At 36.9% G+C, this 16,049-nt stretch overlaps 1 protein-coding gene across 1 annotated transcript in view; it reads left to right on the top strand.

Moving 5' to 3' along the window:
- Positions 1 to 693: 693 nt before the first annotated feature.
- Positions 694 to 16,049, top strand: part of BMPER (BMP binding endothelial regulator) — a 210,095-nt gene continuing 194,739 nt past the window's right edge. Inside the window, exons 1-2 of the mRNA XM_083376518.1 lie at positions 694 to 900; positions 2,295 to 2,380. Coding sequence (XP_083232644.1) covers positions 771 to 900; positions 2,295 to 2,380 — 216 coding nt within the window. The 5' untranslated portion in view covers positions 694 to 770. The remainder of the gene's footprint in view (positions 901 to 2,294; positions 2,381 to 16,049) is intronic.

Below are 16,049 nucleotides of genomic sequence, written 5' to 3'. Positions count from 1 at the left end.
TGTAGAGCGCACCTTGGTTGCGTGAAATTTGAAAATGATACAGTAACGAGAAGAGACGGGTTTTTTGGCAGGCAAAAAAAAAGTCCTTTCTGCAGCTTCCCGAATTTTTCATTCAACACTTCTCCGCCCGAATTTATTAAGATCTGGACGGTTCCCAGACCCAAAAAGAAAACAAAAAGCCAAAATACGCGGCTAAGGCAGTCGGGCGAACCTGAAGCTGAGAGTTTTGACTCTTCCCCCAGACAAGACAACAATTGGTAACAGCCCCAACTGCCGGCGCCTTTCCCGGTTCTCCTGCTCTCTCCCTCAAAGAGATGGACGGCTTACGGCTCACTAATGTCTGGGCAGGAGACTGAGGGCGCCGGATCCGGGAGGCGCTGGCTACAGTCGGGGCAGAACAGAGTCGGCGGCGGTAGCAGCGGGCAGCTCCTGTCAGCGCACTAGGCAGGGGTCCCTCCCGCAGCAGGCAGGCAGGCAGGCGGCCGGCCCCGCCCAGCCTGGCGTCTCTCCCCCCCTCCCCGCCCACCCATATCCCGCTCAGGAGGGGTCGGTGGGCAGGAGAGCGGTTCAAAGCTCGGCCCGAAGACGGAGGCAGGAGCAGCGGCGGGAGAAACCCTCCCACCACTACCTCCTCCCGCTCTGTCTCCCACTTCTCTACATCCCCAGCAGCAACTTCCCTGCCGGCTCGCCGCCGCCGCGCTCCTACAATCCCTCACGTTCTCCCGGGCTCTCGGTCGCGCAAGAACCCGAGCGGGGTGTCTCTGGGGACGATGCTCTGGCTCTTGTGCAGCTCCTGGGCGGTGGCTCCCTTGCTCAGTTCTCCAGGGCTAGTCTTTGCCGGCTGGCTGTGGCTGCACCACCTTGGATTCCCCGTGACGCTGGCGTCTTCCTTTCTGACAGGTAAGGACAACAGCAGGGATACTGGGGGAAAGCGGGGAGCAGCACGCGCTTTCCACCCAAGCCTACAAAAGTTGCTCGTAAACAAATTATGCGTGGCATTGATTTTCAGTCCGAGGGGCAACGAGGATGTCTGCACTCATGGAGACAAGGATGTGTAGTAACAGCCGGTTTATGATTGGTAGCGGTTCTCTGCTGTGAATAAATTAATGTTCCAAAAAGGACACACAGTGTTTACTAAGGTTCTCTCTTGATTTTTGGAAACCCGGTTATTAAACAGGTATGATCGAAGCCAGCCAACCCGATTTAGAGGCAGTCTTTTTTAAAATGTCAAATGTGCTTTTGGTGCCAAGTACCACGTGAAAGGCCCTGGCGTCACTTGGTGAGCTCTGCCACATGTGCTTGGAGTTCAGAGTGTTCTCCCTTGTGAAGACAGCTACTGTGTATTGTGATCATCAGAGGCTACTTGACTAAAATTGCATTCGGAGGAATGTGCTGCTTTCCTAGCATCCTGAAAACTATTGCCCCTGTAGAGTTGTATGAATTTAAAGATTACTCATTGAAAGTCAGAAAAGCTGCACACTAGGTTAAGTAGTGTTCTTTTCAACCAGCTGATGGATTTAAGATGCACCCCCCCACACACACACACAGAGGCACACTGCCCCGAAGCTTATATTTGCCTGATACTTGGTGCAAGACCATTCCAGTTCTAGACAATGTGAAAAGTACAGCTTTGCATTTCCCAAAATAGCAGTTGGTATTTTTAAAAAAATCTGGGAATGCCTATGTGTACAGTATATATCTTGCTAATCAAATTCATTTACAAAGCGTTTAAAGTGCCTTGTTCTTTACATCTGAAGTATTTTGGCAGAGAGAAAGATTAGTATATCATGTTCTTGATCTATTCCAAATTAGGTACAATAGATGCTCACCTGTTCATGTCCATAGAAATATCTTATCTACAGTTTTCCTAAATTATATTTAGAATGTTTGAGTTTTAAAATACAGGGCTAGCAAAGCCTTTGTAGGAACAAAAACTTATCTCATTAGACACATATTTATCATCACTGAATTTAAAAGGTGCTTGTTGGTTATGGAAAAATAATATCTGCTGTGCTTTTGGTGTTTAAATTTTTAGGGCAGGTACTTTGTTCATCTTGAAATAACATTAAGAGTGCTGTAACTTTATCAAACATATATACTTTTGATGTAAGTAAAGGAATAAGATAACGAATGAAAAGTAACTCTTGCTAATTTCAGTAGGGCCTATTTGCATATGTACATGACTGCAGCATTTGTTGCAGTCTTGTGCACAGCTGTTTTTTCAGCAAAGTGCATATGGCTGCTGGACAGGCATAGTGAGGAAGTAATATTAATGTTTAAAATTTTCCATATAGGTTCTGTTGCAAAATGTGAGAATGAGGGAGAAATTCTACAGATCCCATTTATTACAGACAACCCTTGCATAATGTGCATTTGCTTGGTAAGTGTGAATTTTTCTGATAAGATCAAACAAAAATGTCTGCTGTAATCATATATGGCTTATCATTTTTCTTTGTACAGTCAGGGTTTATCTCACCTTCTGCACTGACTGAAAAACTTTCCAGCTCCATAATAGAATTATATCCTTGACTTTAACATAGACACACATCTTTCAGCTGACATTGTGAAGGAGCCTGAACGTTTTGCTTGCAGAATATATTTGTGTTTAATGCTTTTTCTTCTACCCTAACCCTACCCTACATAGCATTTATGTTTTTAATTTATAATGAATCTGTGCTGCTAACCAGGAGAATGAAAACGCTGATATTAATCTGAAACTGTACTTATTTCAATCCAATTTCTAAAAAAAGAGAAAAATGTTGTCTTGAAAACTTATCAACAGCTCATGAAGGCAAAATAGTCCTGGTGGGTTGGATATCCCAATTTGCTTTCAAAATCATCATGGTTGCTTTGGTGCTAGTCATATTGTCTCAAAGAGACAATGATGTACACATGATACTTCTGTAAAAAAATTTACACTCTAACAATGACTCTGGCTGTTGTTTGAGAAGTTCAGATTCCTTATTATTTAACAATGAGCCCAGTTTGTATTCAGAAGCAAAGAAAATAATTCTATCTTTCATGGACAATCCTAGTTTCATAACAAAAACACAGACTATGTAGACCAGACACTGTGAATCAGAAAAAATATGATAGTCAGAAAACTTATTTTAAAAAATGGTCATATAGGAAACACAGAAAGTTGCATTTAAAAACTTTGGAAAGTGATTAGATAGGCTTTGGATTTTCTGATTATTTATTTATTTATGGCAATCAAATGATGGTTCTGCACCTATGAGAAAGAGAAACGGGTATTTCAGATTGCTGCGACTCTTAAAGTTTTGTTATTAAGATACATAGCTCTGTAATTTATTATTCAATAAAAGAGAAAAGTGATGTAGGTGGGAAAATGAGAATATATTAACACTGGTTTTGTTTATAGTTATGTTTATACTATAATTATTTCTGCAACAAGCTGTTTAATATGTACGTATGTGTTCTTTACATACTATATTAACAATTAAATTGTTCATATCAAATCGTGTTTAGTATGTTATTTAGTTTTCCAGCTTTGATTTGTACAAAATAAGGAAATAAGATGTTAACATTTATACTATGTTTACTGCAGAAATCTGATACTAGCTCTATTTTTCTCAATCAAGGTGCTGCTGCTTCTTTATTATTATGAGAGGTTCCCCGCGTTTTAATGTTTTTTTAAAGAATCTTCCTCCCAGTAAATTAATCTACTAACTGACTTTCATCCAAAAAATATACTGTTAGGCATTGTGGATATTTATATATGTTCAACACTTCAGTTGACTTTACTTGCAGTCTAACCGCATATTAAGATCTATTTTCTGGATTTGGGCGGGATCCTTGAAAAGTATGTTGCATCCTTACACCCATAAGGTTGTGAAAGAGGCAAGAAGAACTTTTCTGTCTGGAGTCCCAAAAGAAGAGTTGAAATAATTGTGAGGTGACTTGCACAATGCTTTGTTAACCCAGGCCTCTGCCCTTCCCCTTCTTCTAGCCTTTGATTTAGGATCTAATAGAGACCCGTCATGACGACCTTTTTGCATATTTTACTGTAAAGTTTGCATATCCAACATCGCATGCTTACAAAATCAACAGTATAAAGTTAGTTCACCATCAGACTAGGAGAACGCCTATAAGAAGACAATTTCCAAGGAAGTCACTTTGTAAACAAAAAGTAAACACTCTTGCTGCACCTTGTATTCCATGAAATCAGACCTTAAGATACTATCAAAGATGCTACATCTAATCATTCGCTTAATTGTGTATCAACTGGGTTGTCAAGAGTTAACTAAAAATGAATGCACAAAAGCAAAGAAAGTGCAACATCTCCCTTTATTTCTGGTTGTGGTTCTCTGCCTAAAAATAAATTATTACTTCCTTGAGCTATAGGAGTTCTGTGTAACAAATTTGGTTCATCTCAATCACCTTGTTTTAAATTAATATAGTCACATGTGTTCACCCATAAACAAAATATTAGTGCTTTATCATTTAAATCAAATCATAAACCTACCGTATATAAATTCCTAGTCTAGAAATCTGTATTTTAATTTTAATGATACGCTATCTGGAATTGCTTTACAATAACACTAAAAGGATAAATCAAACATTAATAAATTGTACTTTAACAGACTTAATGTTGATTTTCATCTATAAAATTTAAACCACCACTGAGGTTTTTTGGCACTCTGTTGAATAACCTCTTACCATGTTAATGCAGAAGAGAAGGTGAAGGAGACACATTTTGCAATGTGAATGAATGTTGCAGGTAATGTAGGCTTTATATTTTGCATTACAAAGAAACCGAAGAATGCCTTGCTTTATGTGTGAAAATACTTTAAAGATCATTCTCCCAACTTCTAAGATATTTAACATTTTTCTGATTGTGTCCAGTAGAATATTCATATATACACATGCTTCTTCTGAAGTATAACACCTACAGTACTATAGGTTGAAATTAATTCTTCATTATAGATTGACCATCTGTCAAAATAACTCTGAAATGGATAAAATTAAAAGGCTATATTGTGGTGGGTCATATTTTTTAATCCATGTTTGCTTTCTAATCATTACTTCCTTACAAATTCCTTGTGTGTCCAACCACACTTGGCCAATAAAAATTCTATTCTATTCTATTCTATTCTATTCTATTCTATTCTATTCTATTCTATTCTATTCTATTCTATTCTATTCTATTCTATTCTATTCTATTCTCAGACGTATTTATCCTAAACACTCATGACATTTCTTAAATTTTGTTGTGTTTGTACAAGGTGGAGGAGAGGACTACTCAACCCATGTTTACAGAAGTGATTTGCACCTTTTATCTTTAGAGTGATCACATGTATTGTGCCCATAGTTCTCACTACGTAAGTGGGTTTATGCAAGCCAAACACACAAAAAGTTTAACAGCAACGTAACACTTGGACAGCATTAGTTTATAGTGAAACATGTTCTAAGTCTTCAGAATTCTAACTACTTGTAAAGGCAGCAGTTTTCTCTAAAGGTATTTTCCTATTCTTCATAGTGATTTATTTTTCATTAGAAATTGCTTTGCCCATGACTTCTGCCATGAGATTTGCAAAACTTTCCCTGTCCCACACAATTGTTATAGTACACAAATTTATTGAGAATAAATTGTTTCCAAAATACAGCAACCATACCAAAATTATTACAGGTTAGCAGTTCAGTCAGTTTTACAAGGAAGATTAATGCAATATTGTTTGACAGATGATATTAACTGAATCATTATCATCATCATAAAAAAAGTGGTGGAACCTTTCAAATCCTGTCCTTTCATTTTCTTCTTTCTCTGGTCTTTGTTGATCTCAGGCAAGAACTGGTTTGGCCAGGATGCTAATGTAATCCATTTCAGTCAGCTCTGCCCAGATCATTTTGGCTCCACTTTCTCAATCCTTAGTTTCCCTCTTCCTCCCACTTTTAGCTTACAGAATCCTTTTCTGTATACTGATCACAGCACATGCCTTAACAGATCACCATAATGATCTTCATTTTAAATTGATCAAACTGACCATAATGTTGGCTTGAGTTCTTGGATGCCCTCACCTATAGTGTTGGCAGCATGATTATTGCTTCCTTTAATCTTTTAAGTTCTACAAAGTGGTATTATAATAGAACCCCATGGATAGAGCTGATTCCATGAGGCTTCCCCGTGATATCATTGCCTAACCTCCCAATAAGAGGTCATGGCAGGAGGCAGGAGGCAGCTTGCCTCACCACATAGTTATTGTGCATGTGTTGTATACTGTAGTGCCTTAACCACTACCATACTGGCTCTTCTTACATATACACAATTAATATTTCTTCTATACACCCTTACAGAATTCAGAACTTTGTTGCATATCTCAGATAACTTAGCTGATAATTGAAATTCAATTATTGGGCTTTTTCTTATTGAACTTTAAATAAAAAAACTACATAAACGTGAGCTGCTTTTCATAAAAAGCCTGAGTTTGGATCAGGGTTTGTACATCAATTTAGGAAACTAGACTTGAGCAAAATTGGCATAAATGAATAGGGCATTACCCAGATAATTCTAGAGACATATGTTCATAGAAAATCTAACTAATTAATTTCAAATTAACAATCAAAATAAGATATATATATTTGCTATACAGACTCCTGCAAGTGAGCAGGCCTTAGATTTGGGAGGCTAGGAATGAAATGAAATGTCTGATATTACATAATGTTGTTGAACATAATAAGAAAAGTAGATTAGGGACTCATTTTGTATGGAAGCTCTATATAACAGTAAAGGAATATAGGAAAAGAAGTATTTTAATGTAAACGCTGGTCTAAGCACAATAAACTACCATATTTAGCTGAGTTTGGTTAAGCCTGGAAATAGATCATATTGCATATTACAGCATTTCATGTAAAATATGCTATGTTTCAGTGTTATCTTTAAAAGCACAAACTTACCACAATGTAGAAGAAAGAAGTGAAATGAGATCCTGTCCATAATTATAGTTTTAAAAACACTTGAGAATCCTCCACAAAAATCAACCTAGGCTGGATTATTATTATTTCTATTATATATTTTTGAGTTTTCAGTGTTGGGGTATGATTATGGCCATGAGGGCTACAGCTTGGGTGGTGATGGGAGAAACCATGTAATTTCATTCCATGTGTCACTGACTACATAAAGCTGGAGCATCTTACCAGATAGCACTAGGATCCAAGAATAACTTTACCATAAGCTGTTTCTGGATTTTACTTTTTAAAATAAAACCAGACATGGAAAATTAAACATGCTATTCAGTGCAATGGAGATAACAAATGTTTGAATTCATTTGCACAAGATGAGGGTCAGAAAGTGTGTGTGCGTGTGTACGCGCGCTACTATTTTGTTGTTGTTTCACTCTGAGCATGAACAACAATCCATTGGAATGTTCAAGTTTCAATCCAGGTTCCTGCTGGAAAGGTTGGCATAGGTTTTGAAGAGGTAAAGGATTATGGAAAAACTGAGCAATGTCCCTGAACCACAGCTGGGTTTGATAGTTAAGTAAATACATCAAGCCAAGGGAGGGGGGAGAAATCTGAGGGACACATTTATATTTCAAGATTAGAAGAAATCCCTGCCTTCCTTTTCTTAGGTTCCTCATCTTTAGGCCTACAATGCACCTATGTTGGATTTGTCACCACAGATAGGTGCTCAGTGAGTTGGTATCAAATATTCCGGAGATGCCAGGGAAAGATTTCAGTATCTGGACTATGTGAATCAAAAGTGCTTATTGTTCAGTGACAGGGCATTCAGTCATATGAATTCCTCCAACAGCAAAAACTGTTGTAACCTAGGCACAAATTTATTATTTCTATGAGAACTAGGTTTTAGTTAACTTTCAAAAAAAGGGAGTGCTATGATACATTCTTTGACCTGTAGTCATAAATTGAAGAAAAGTTATAACAATCAATCTTAGGAAAAGAAAGTTAATTTATTATTTTCTAATTCTCACATTGTGGGACATGATGGCTCAGCAGTTAAAGATGCTGAGCTTGTCAGCTGGAAATCTAACAGCCCAGGTTCAAGCCCTGAGTAGTGTGCAATGGGGTGAGCTCCCGTTACTTGCCCCAGCTCCTGCCCACCTACCGTAGCAGTGAGTAGATAAATAGGTACAGTACCACTTCGGTGGGAAGGTTAGGGTTAGGGTTAGGGTTAGGGACCTTAAGATACTATCTGTGCACCTCGGCATATAGCTACGCTGGCTCCCTCAGCTAAGAAACAGAGATGAGCACTGTCCCCTAGAGTTGGACATGATTGGACAGGGGGAATAGTTACCTTTACCTTTTAATTCTCCCATTAAAACAGTTTCTTCGGTTAACAGAGTTTCAACACAGGTAGATGAGTAGTTTTATTTCTAATCTGTTTGTTGGTTTGTTTGATACAGAAATTTTTGTCTTAGTTCTTCATAATGGTGACATAACCACTTATCCAAGTCGAAACACCTTGACAGATGGCATCTATCTCAATTTCCACCCCAGCAATTTAAAGTTGCCAAGCACCTGAGCAACCATTACTGCCATCTCATTCCCAATCTTTTATCATCCCAACCTAGATGTTAACGAAACAAAACTAGTATGAAGCAAAATCTATAATCTGGCCTTGGGACCCTGGGCATTTAGGGATTGAGAAATTGGCACTATGTTGGCATGAGTTTTATTCAGATTGAAAAGATTATTTTGTTAGTTTAAATTTTCATGTCTTTATTGTAATCTGTGATACAGAATTTGGTCTTGCAGTTATAAAAATAATATGAAACTCAGTGTTACAAGAATATATGCTGTCCCTACTTGTATGTTTGTAAGGGATGTATGAGAAAATCTATTATTTTTCAAAATTGACATTAGACCACCCCCACTCCCCCAAAACCCACACTATAACATTAATTACCCTCCCATTCCAAATGCTTTATATTCTTAAATTCTTTGAATACTCTGGACACACTTAATAAACCCAAGTATTATTATTTTGCACAAACCTGCCATGGGTCATCAGTGAAAACAACAATCTTAGTACATCAGGATCCATTTTTAGTATTTCAGAGTATAATGGGGCCCAGATAAAATAGTATAAATTGAAAGAAATTAATGAAGTATACTTTCATACCCATTTTGTTTGATATAATTTCAAGAGTTGATGTACGTTATCTCATTTTTCCTGAACTGAATTTATTCTCAATTAGATTACTTTCTTGCTATAAAAAAGTATAAAAATTATTTTGCTAGATCTATCCAGTAGTTACTAATAGCTTTTATTGGGCTCATCCTGAAAGTTTGGATCAGATTCCATCAGAAACAGTGCAGAGTAAAAATAGGACTAGGTATTATGTTCACATGTTACATGTTCAAGGCCACATAATATACAGTATGCCTGAAACAAAACCCTGGGTTAAGTCAGCAGAGAATCTGGATAAGAGAATAACAGAGTTGGAAGGGACATTGGAGGTCCTCTAGTCCAACCCGCTGTTCAAGCAGTAAACCCTATACCATTTCAGACAAATGGTTTTCCAATCTTTTCTTAAAAGATTTAAAATATTTTATGTTGTCATGTTGATTGATGCATAACTTACTAACTGAACAATAATGATGAAAATTGCTCATAGATTAATAAATTAAGACGTTAGAGCTGATAGCAAGATAAACAATTTCCATCTCTATCATGATTTAAACTATGTAAGTGGAGTCATGTTAGAGATAATTTCTTCTATTATTAGGAAAGTTTGTCCTTGGAACTGTCACCTGGCTGCGTAATATTAGTGACCTTTGGCTAAAAATAAAATAAAATAAATTTCCACCAAATATTTTGATTCAATTAGATGCTGTTATCACTACTTGAGGTATAATTATGGAACAGTATTTTGTGTGCAGGAGATGTGAAAAGGGTTGGTTCAAGTAAAGTTGTGCTTTTCCAGACTGAACCCTCAATCTTAAATAAGCATGACAAAAATTAAGAACTGAAGACTGCACTGGTAAAGACGTGTCTCTGGAATTATTGTAACAGAAACAACAGAACTTGCTCATGTACTGTACCATGAATTAACATATGGAAGAAATCAGTGGAAATTGAGGTAGAGCAACTAATAGTTACATGAATAAAAATAGATGGAATGACTGGACTGGTTGGCTTGGTTGAGAAACAGTATTTATGGAACAACTATTTTGTAATTGTTAACAAATTGTGATGAGAAACAGGAAGAAGAGCTATCTATTACTTTTTCCAAATGGATTAAAAAAACACCAGATGATTGAATTCCATTGTGCAAATAGTTGTGTGATACTTTTTATTCTTTCCAACCTGACAGAATAAGGGCCAGTGCCTGTGATCTTTCTATATGTTTGCCAGAAAGATAGCTCACCAAAACTAGAATAGATGGTGGCCAAACTTGGCATGGAGGAACAAAGGCTGCCAAAATGATTGAGTTCACAAATGAATTAGATCAGAGTGCAGGAAAAAAAATCCAAAGGAAAAAAAAAACCTCCAATGCATTGGAGATAGTTGGGCAATGGCTTGCCTTTTTCCTAGCCACATGCCAGTGGTGGGATTCAGCCGGAGAACTGGTTCACACAGAGAACTGGTTGTTCACATATTTGAATCCCACCACTGCCACATGACTTAGAGTGGAAAATATGCAGTCTGTTCTGTGCTTTTTTGGGCCGACATGCAGGTAGATGAGTCTGGAGGGGAAAGGAAAAACACATAGCACCTTACTTTGTTACACAGAATCCAGACACTTTATTTGCTATGGTGATTCGGAAGGCTTTCCCTACCTTGTTTCTTGTAATGCAAAGTAGCTACAGGTTACTTCAGGGATGAGAACTCCATACTGGTAGAGAGCTATGCTTTTTAACCTTTTCTGCTATGACTTCATTTCCTACTTTTCTCTCCAGCAGAAAATATACGGGAGCCATTGCTTCTATGAATTAGAGAGAAGCTGGGGATGTTCTTGAATGTGCAGTTGATTAAATTAAAAACAGATCAAATGAGTTCTCCTCAGTCTTCCAGTCCATTTTCTACCTGTTGAGAAATGGTTTGTGAAAGTTTGAAAAGATGAAACCATGTAGAAAAAAATATTTATTCTTTAGTAGAAGCTAATGAATTAGTGCAATTTCTATGCATTACTAGCAGAATATCTGTTTCTATAAATATCTGCTGCTGTAGAAAGCGTAGATGGATTGTTTAATGGCTTTATTTTTATTACCATGAAATATATGGTGCTTGCAGTGTGGGTGTGTGTCTTTTTATATTACTTCCTAAAGCTAGAGCAATAAGAAAGGATTAAAAATAGGCCTTCTTTCCAAACTCTGAACATCTAAAATTTATGTTGATTTTTTGGAATTACCCAGATATGAAGAAATATTTCTAATACTATCATAGGATTTTACTTTCCTATAAATCCAAATATCTTGACTGATTTGCTCTTTTAATTGAATCTTTCATAATATGGGGTAACATAGAGAATTTGGCATGTTTTTGACACAGACAGTTAGGAGTTAATGATTCTAAATATCAGGTAATTATCTTGGAAACAGCTGAAAAATTTGGCATAATCAAAAAGGTACGTTTTTTATTTTTTAAAGGCCTATACAGTTAAAGTGAATAAACAAGTACAATGGTAATTTATATGTCAACAAATAATTTAAAGGGGAAAATATAACATACAGTAAGTTGCAAATGGTATGTTTGCGTTTTTGGTATGCTTCTGCTTTGTATCAAAACAGGCTTCTTTAATAGGAATGCTGTAAAAGAGAAGATTTAATATCAATACTATGGTTTAAAAGCATGTTGTTGTGCACACACACACACACACACAGTTTTTCTAATAAAGTGCTAATATATTTTTTTAATTAAGATCTTGCAATTCTGTTGCAAATGTCTAGTTTTCATGTTATATAAAACTAATATTTTTCATGAAAGTAAAAAGGAAACCAGTTTTTAATTCTCCATTATAATTCTCCATAATATTATTTAATTATTTATTTTTTACATAGTTACCGTAACAGACATATGGTTAAACATAAAAAGAAAACAAGATAATAAGGTAAAAATAGCTTTGTATAACCAAAGACTCTGTTCCAGCGGATAGCCTCAGTTCTAGTAATTTTATCATAATAGTGTTAAAATACTGACTTTTCCTTTTAACTGTGAATCATTACATTTAGATACTAATCCATTTATTATATTTAGAATATATAGTAAGAGCCATGCAGAATGAATAGATAATTATCAACAGGGTCCTCTTCAATTTTTATGTTAGTCATTTTGAAAGCAGACAGCTTTGCTATATACACATTCCTCCTATGAAAGACCTAGAAGTATAACCAGCAACCAGTGGCGTAGCGTGGGTTGTCAGCACCCGGGGCAAGGCAAGTAATTTGCGCCCCCTAACCCATGCACCGCACCGCACGCCTGGCACCCCCCCTCCACAGTGGGCGGCGACCCAGCGGCTCGGATCGGATTCGCACAGCCAGCACTGCAGTGAGAGAGAGTGAGTGAGCCAGGCAGGGGCAGAGAGCTGCGAGCGCGCCCCCCCAGATGTTGCGCCCAGTGCGGCTGGCCCCACCTGCACCCCCCACGCTACGCCACTGCCAGCAACCAGGCGTACAGTATTTCAGATGGACTTAAAGAGATCACTCAGACACATAAGTTGTTTTCTTCTGTAGATAAAAAAGCAACTCTTATGGAGAAGAATAAAGGTTACCGTAGAATCTAGCCTGTCTTCTGCCCTTCCCAACTCATTCCTTTGCCCTGAGCTTGATGAGTATACCTGCTCCTGGGTTTGATAATGATCTTGCCTAGCCTCATGTATCTTCTGGCTTTGAAATCCTCACTACGAAAATGCAGAACATAAAATCTCTATCCAAATCAGCAATTTGCCACCACGTTTCGGTAAAATGAATTCTAGGAGCTTGAGGATTGTAAATATGTACCTCATAGAGCAAATAAGATGCCTTCAATATTCTGGAGTTCAAAGCATGTAGTCTGTTAAATTTACAGCAGCTATGTTGTGACACTCCTGATTCCTTGGTGGATAGTGGTTAACAATCATCATCTTCACTGCCATGAATTGAAATCTGAGGCATATCTGAAGCTGCCTTTAAAAAAATAAGCATGTTTTTAAATGTTTTTTTTATCAAGCATTTTGAACTTTTATCAGTCATGAAGGACATGCTCCTGGCAAGGAGCCTCCATCTAAGCAACACAGAAAACAATGTTATACTTTACCTGTCTACTAGTTGATCTGGCTGGCATTGTCCATGTCAACTGGATTTCAGGTTTTATAGACATATGTTTTTTTATCTATCCTGAGCATTAGAAGCCTTGAACCTTGGGTGTTTTGAATTCTATACTCTATCACTTCAGTGTTCAGCAAGCCACATGTAGAATAGTGTATATTATTTTAGATGGCATACTATCTGTTCTCATGATGGAACTAACATAAAAATCCCACTATTTTCACAGCTAGGCAAGTTAAGAAAATCTTGGAATTGTAATTTTCCCTACAAGTATCAGGAATTAGGATGGAGCAGTTGACTCCTGTCCACACTCCCCACACATTTCAAGTGTCCCAAATTGCAAACTCTGAAATTGTCCAGCAATAGCATATGCTATTAGTAATATTATATTCCTCTTAAAAATTCCTCCAAGTGTCTTGCTTTTATTCATTCTGTTTAAATGCAGATGTAGAAATGTATCTTCTCTGGAAATGAAAATGGCATTTCAAACAGAAAAAAAATATCTGCAGCTGCCTTTCTTCTCTGTGTGGTTTTTTTCCCCCAGCCATGTGTAATCCTGTTTCCTGGTATTTGAGGAAGACTGTGATTAAACAAGTGGATTAACAACTTGCTATCTGATGTCACTATGTATGGAAAAGTAACTTCATAAAAATTGTAATGGCAGTTGATATCTCACACAACTTTAATAATCATGATGAGATGTAACTGCAAGAGCCAATTCTAAAGCAGTTTATGTTTCAGGTCCTATAAGGCCAATCTTAGATTGTTGAGAATAAACCTGCAGATGTCTTTATTGAGTCCTACATTTTGTCAGACACTTTCAGCGTATCACTTCATGCGTGCGGTCAATGTGTGCCAAAACCAGACATTTTTGTTACACCCAGCAGAAACAGTAGGAGAGAAAAGGAATCAGTTAAAAAAATTGGTTGAACTGATTCCAGTCATAATGTATTAATAAACTCTATCTTTGCTTAATCTATTTTATGTGCTCCACTGCCAAGGGGGAAATGGAACTTTCTGAGAAGATTCTGATGGATTAAGAGTTTTCAAAAATATATTTTTATGCTTTTAAACATAACATTAGACATTTATTCCCTTAAGTAAATCAAAAACCTAAAATCTTGCTTTTAGTTAATGTTTTATAAACTAACAGATAAACGTATGGCTTTATTGAGAATCAATTTTGCATATTCAGTTTCTAATTAGTCTAGCAAAATCAAACTTCTCAAAAGTTTTTATATGATCAGATATTATTATCACTTTGGAATAACAGTAAATTGGCAATCAACTGGTCAAAACTGTTGGAGCTTTACTAGGGCACAAATTAGGAATCAGGGAGCCAGGATCATCTCTTGATTAATTAAGGTGGACATTTATATAAAGGCTATCTAGCATGCATGTGCGGGGGAACCTTTACCTTTACCTTTTATGGCAGCCATCTGGAAATGAGCATTGTAAGCTCAGATTCTACTGGAATAAATATTGGTAGCAAGATTCTTTCTCAGGTTTCATTAACATTATATAAAAGTTGTTAGAGCATGAAACCACAATTTTAGGGATAAGAATAATAATTTAAATTGAATTTAAATATATTAATAATCCTAATAGTTATTCTGTTTGCTAGTAAATCTGTGGTTACTTGAGATTTGGAACATTGTTTTTCTTTTTTTAACGTTTATTACATGGGAAGTATTTTGCAGCTAGACATTTCATAGAAATGAATCAAATACTCTGGTGGGTTTTGTTGTTGACTTATATGCCAGGCCAAATTGGAAAGAATCATGGTAGTTTATAGTACTGCTACAGAGGTATTATCTAAATTAACAACAACCAGTTCAATCTTAATTGTAGTCTGCACTGGTTTTTTCAGGAGAAAGGAGATATCACTGGAATTTATTCCTAGGAAAATTTAAATAGGATTGCAGGTTGACATCTCTTCCACCAGATTTGAGGGAGGATAGTGTTCATATGTATTGACACCCAGACCATTTTCCTTTTCTGTATGACTGCAAGCTTGAATTATACCTCCTCTCCCCATAAGTACACCTACAGTTCTGACTGCCTCTCTGCCCAAGAATCTTAATGGAAAACCAGTTCTACTTCATGGAGCATAAAAACAAGCAAGGGAATTGTGAGCCACCTACTTCACATTAGAATGCCAACTAGAACTCTATCCATTGGTGAAAAGGAAAATTAGTCTGTTTCTGTAATTCTGAAGGTAAAGGTTTCTCCTGTCCAATTATGTCCAATTCTAGGGGGCCGTGCTCATCTCTGTTTCTTAGCCAAGGAAGCCAGCATTGTCTGAAGACATTTCCATTGTCAGGTAGCCAGTATGTTATACACTGAGGCACATGGAACTTTTTTATCTTCCCAATGAAGTCGTATCTATTTATCTACTCTTATTTGGGAGTTTTCGAACTGCTAGGTCAGCAGAAGATAGGGCAAGTAATGGGAACTCACCCTGTTGGGTGACACTCAAGAATCAAATTTGGGCTGTTAGCTTTCCAGCTGACAAGCTCAGCATCGTTAAGCACTGAACCATCACACCCTTCTGTAACTCAAGTTAGCTTCAAAATCAAGGGCTTACCATCATATCACAGTTGAACAGGAACCAGAAATGGTGCATTGTCTTCCTTAATCAATGTACTGATCAATATATCTTTTCTAAATTAATACATTTTATAAAATTTTTTAAAACAATGGATTTGATGGAAATAGACCAACAGACAAACAGTCCAACTAATAACCCTGTCTTCCATGATTATTTGCTGATTATTTTATTACTTCCATTCATGTAACAATAGTATATTGCAATCCTAGTT

This window comes from Vipera ursinii, assembly GCF_947247035.1.
Source record: "Vipera ursinii genome assembly, chromosome: Z".
Classification (NCBI taxonomy): Eukaryota; Metazoa; Chordata; class Lepidosauria; order Squamata; family Viperidae; genus Vipera; species Vipera ursinii.
The sequence above is the reverse complement of the archived record's forward strand: the minus strand, read 5'-3'. Positions and strand labels throughout refer to the sequence as shown.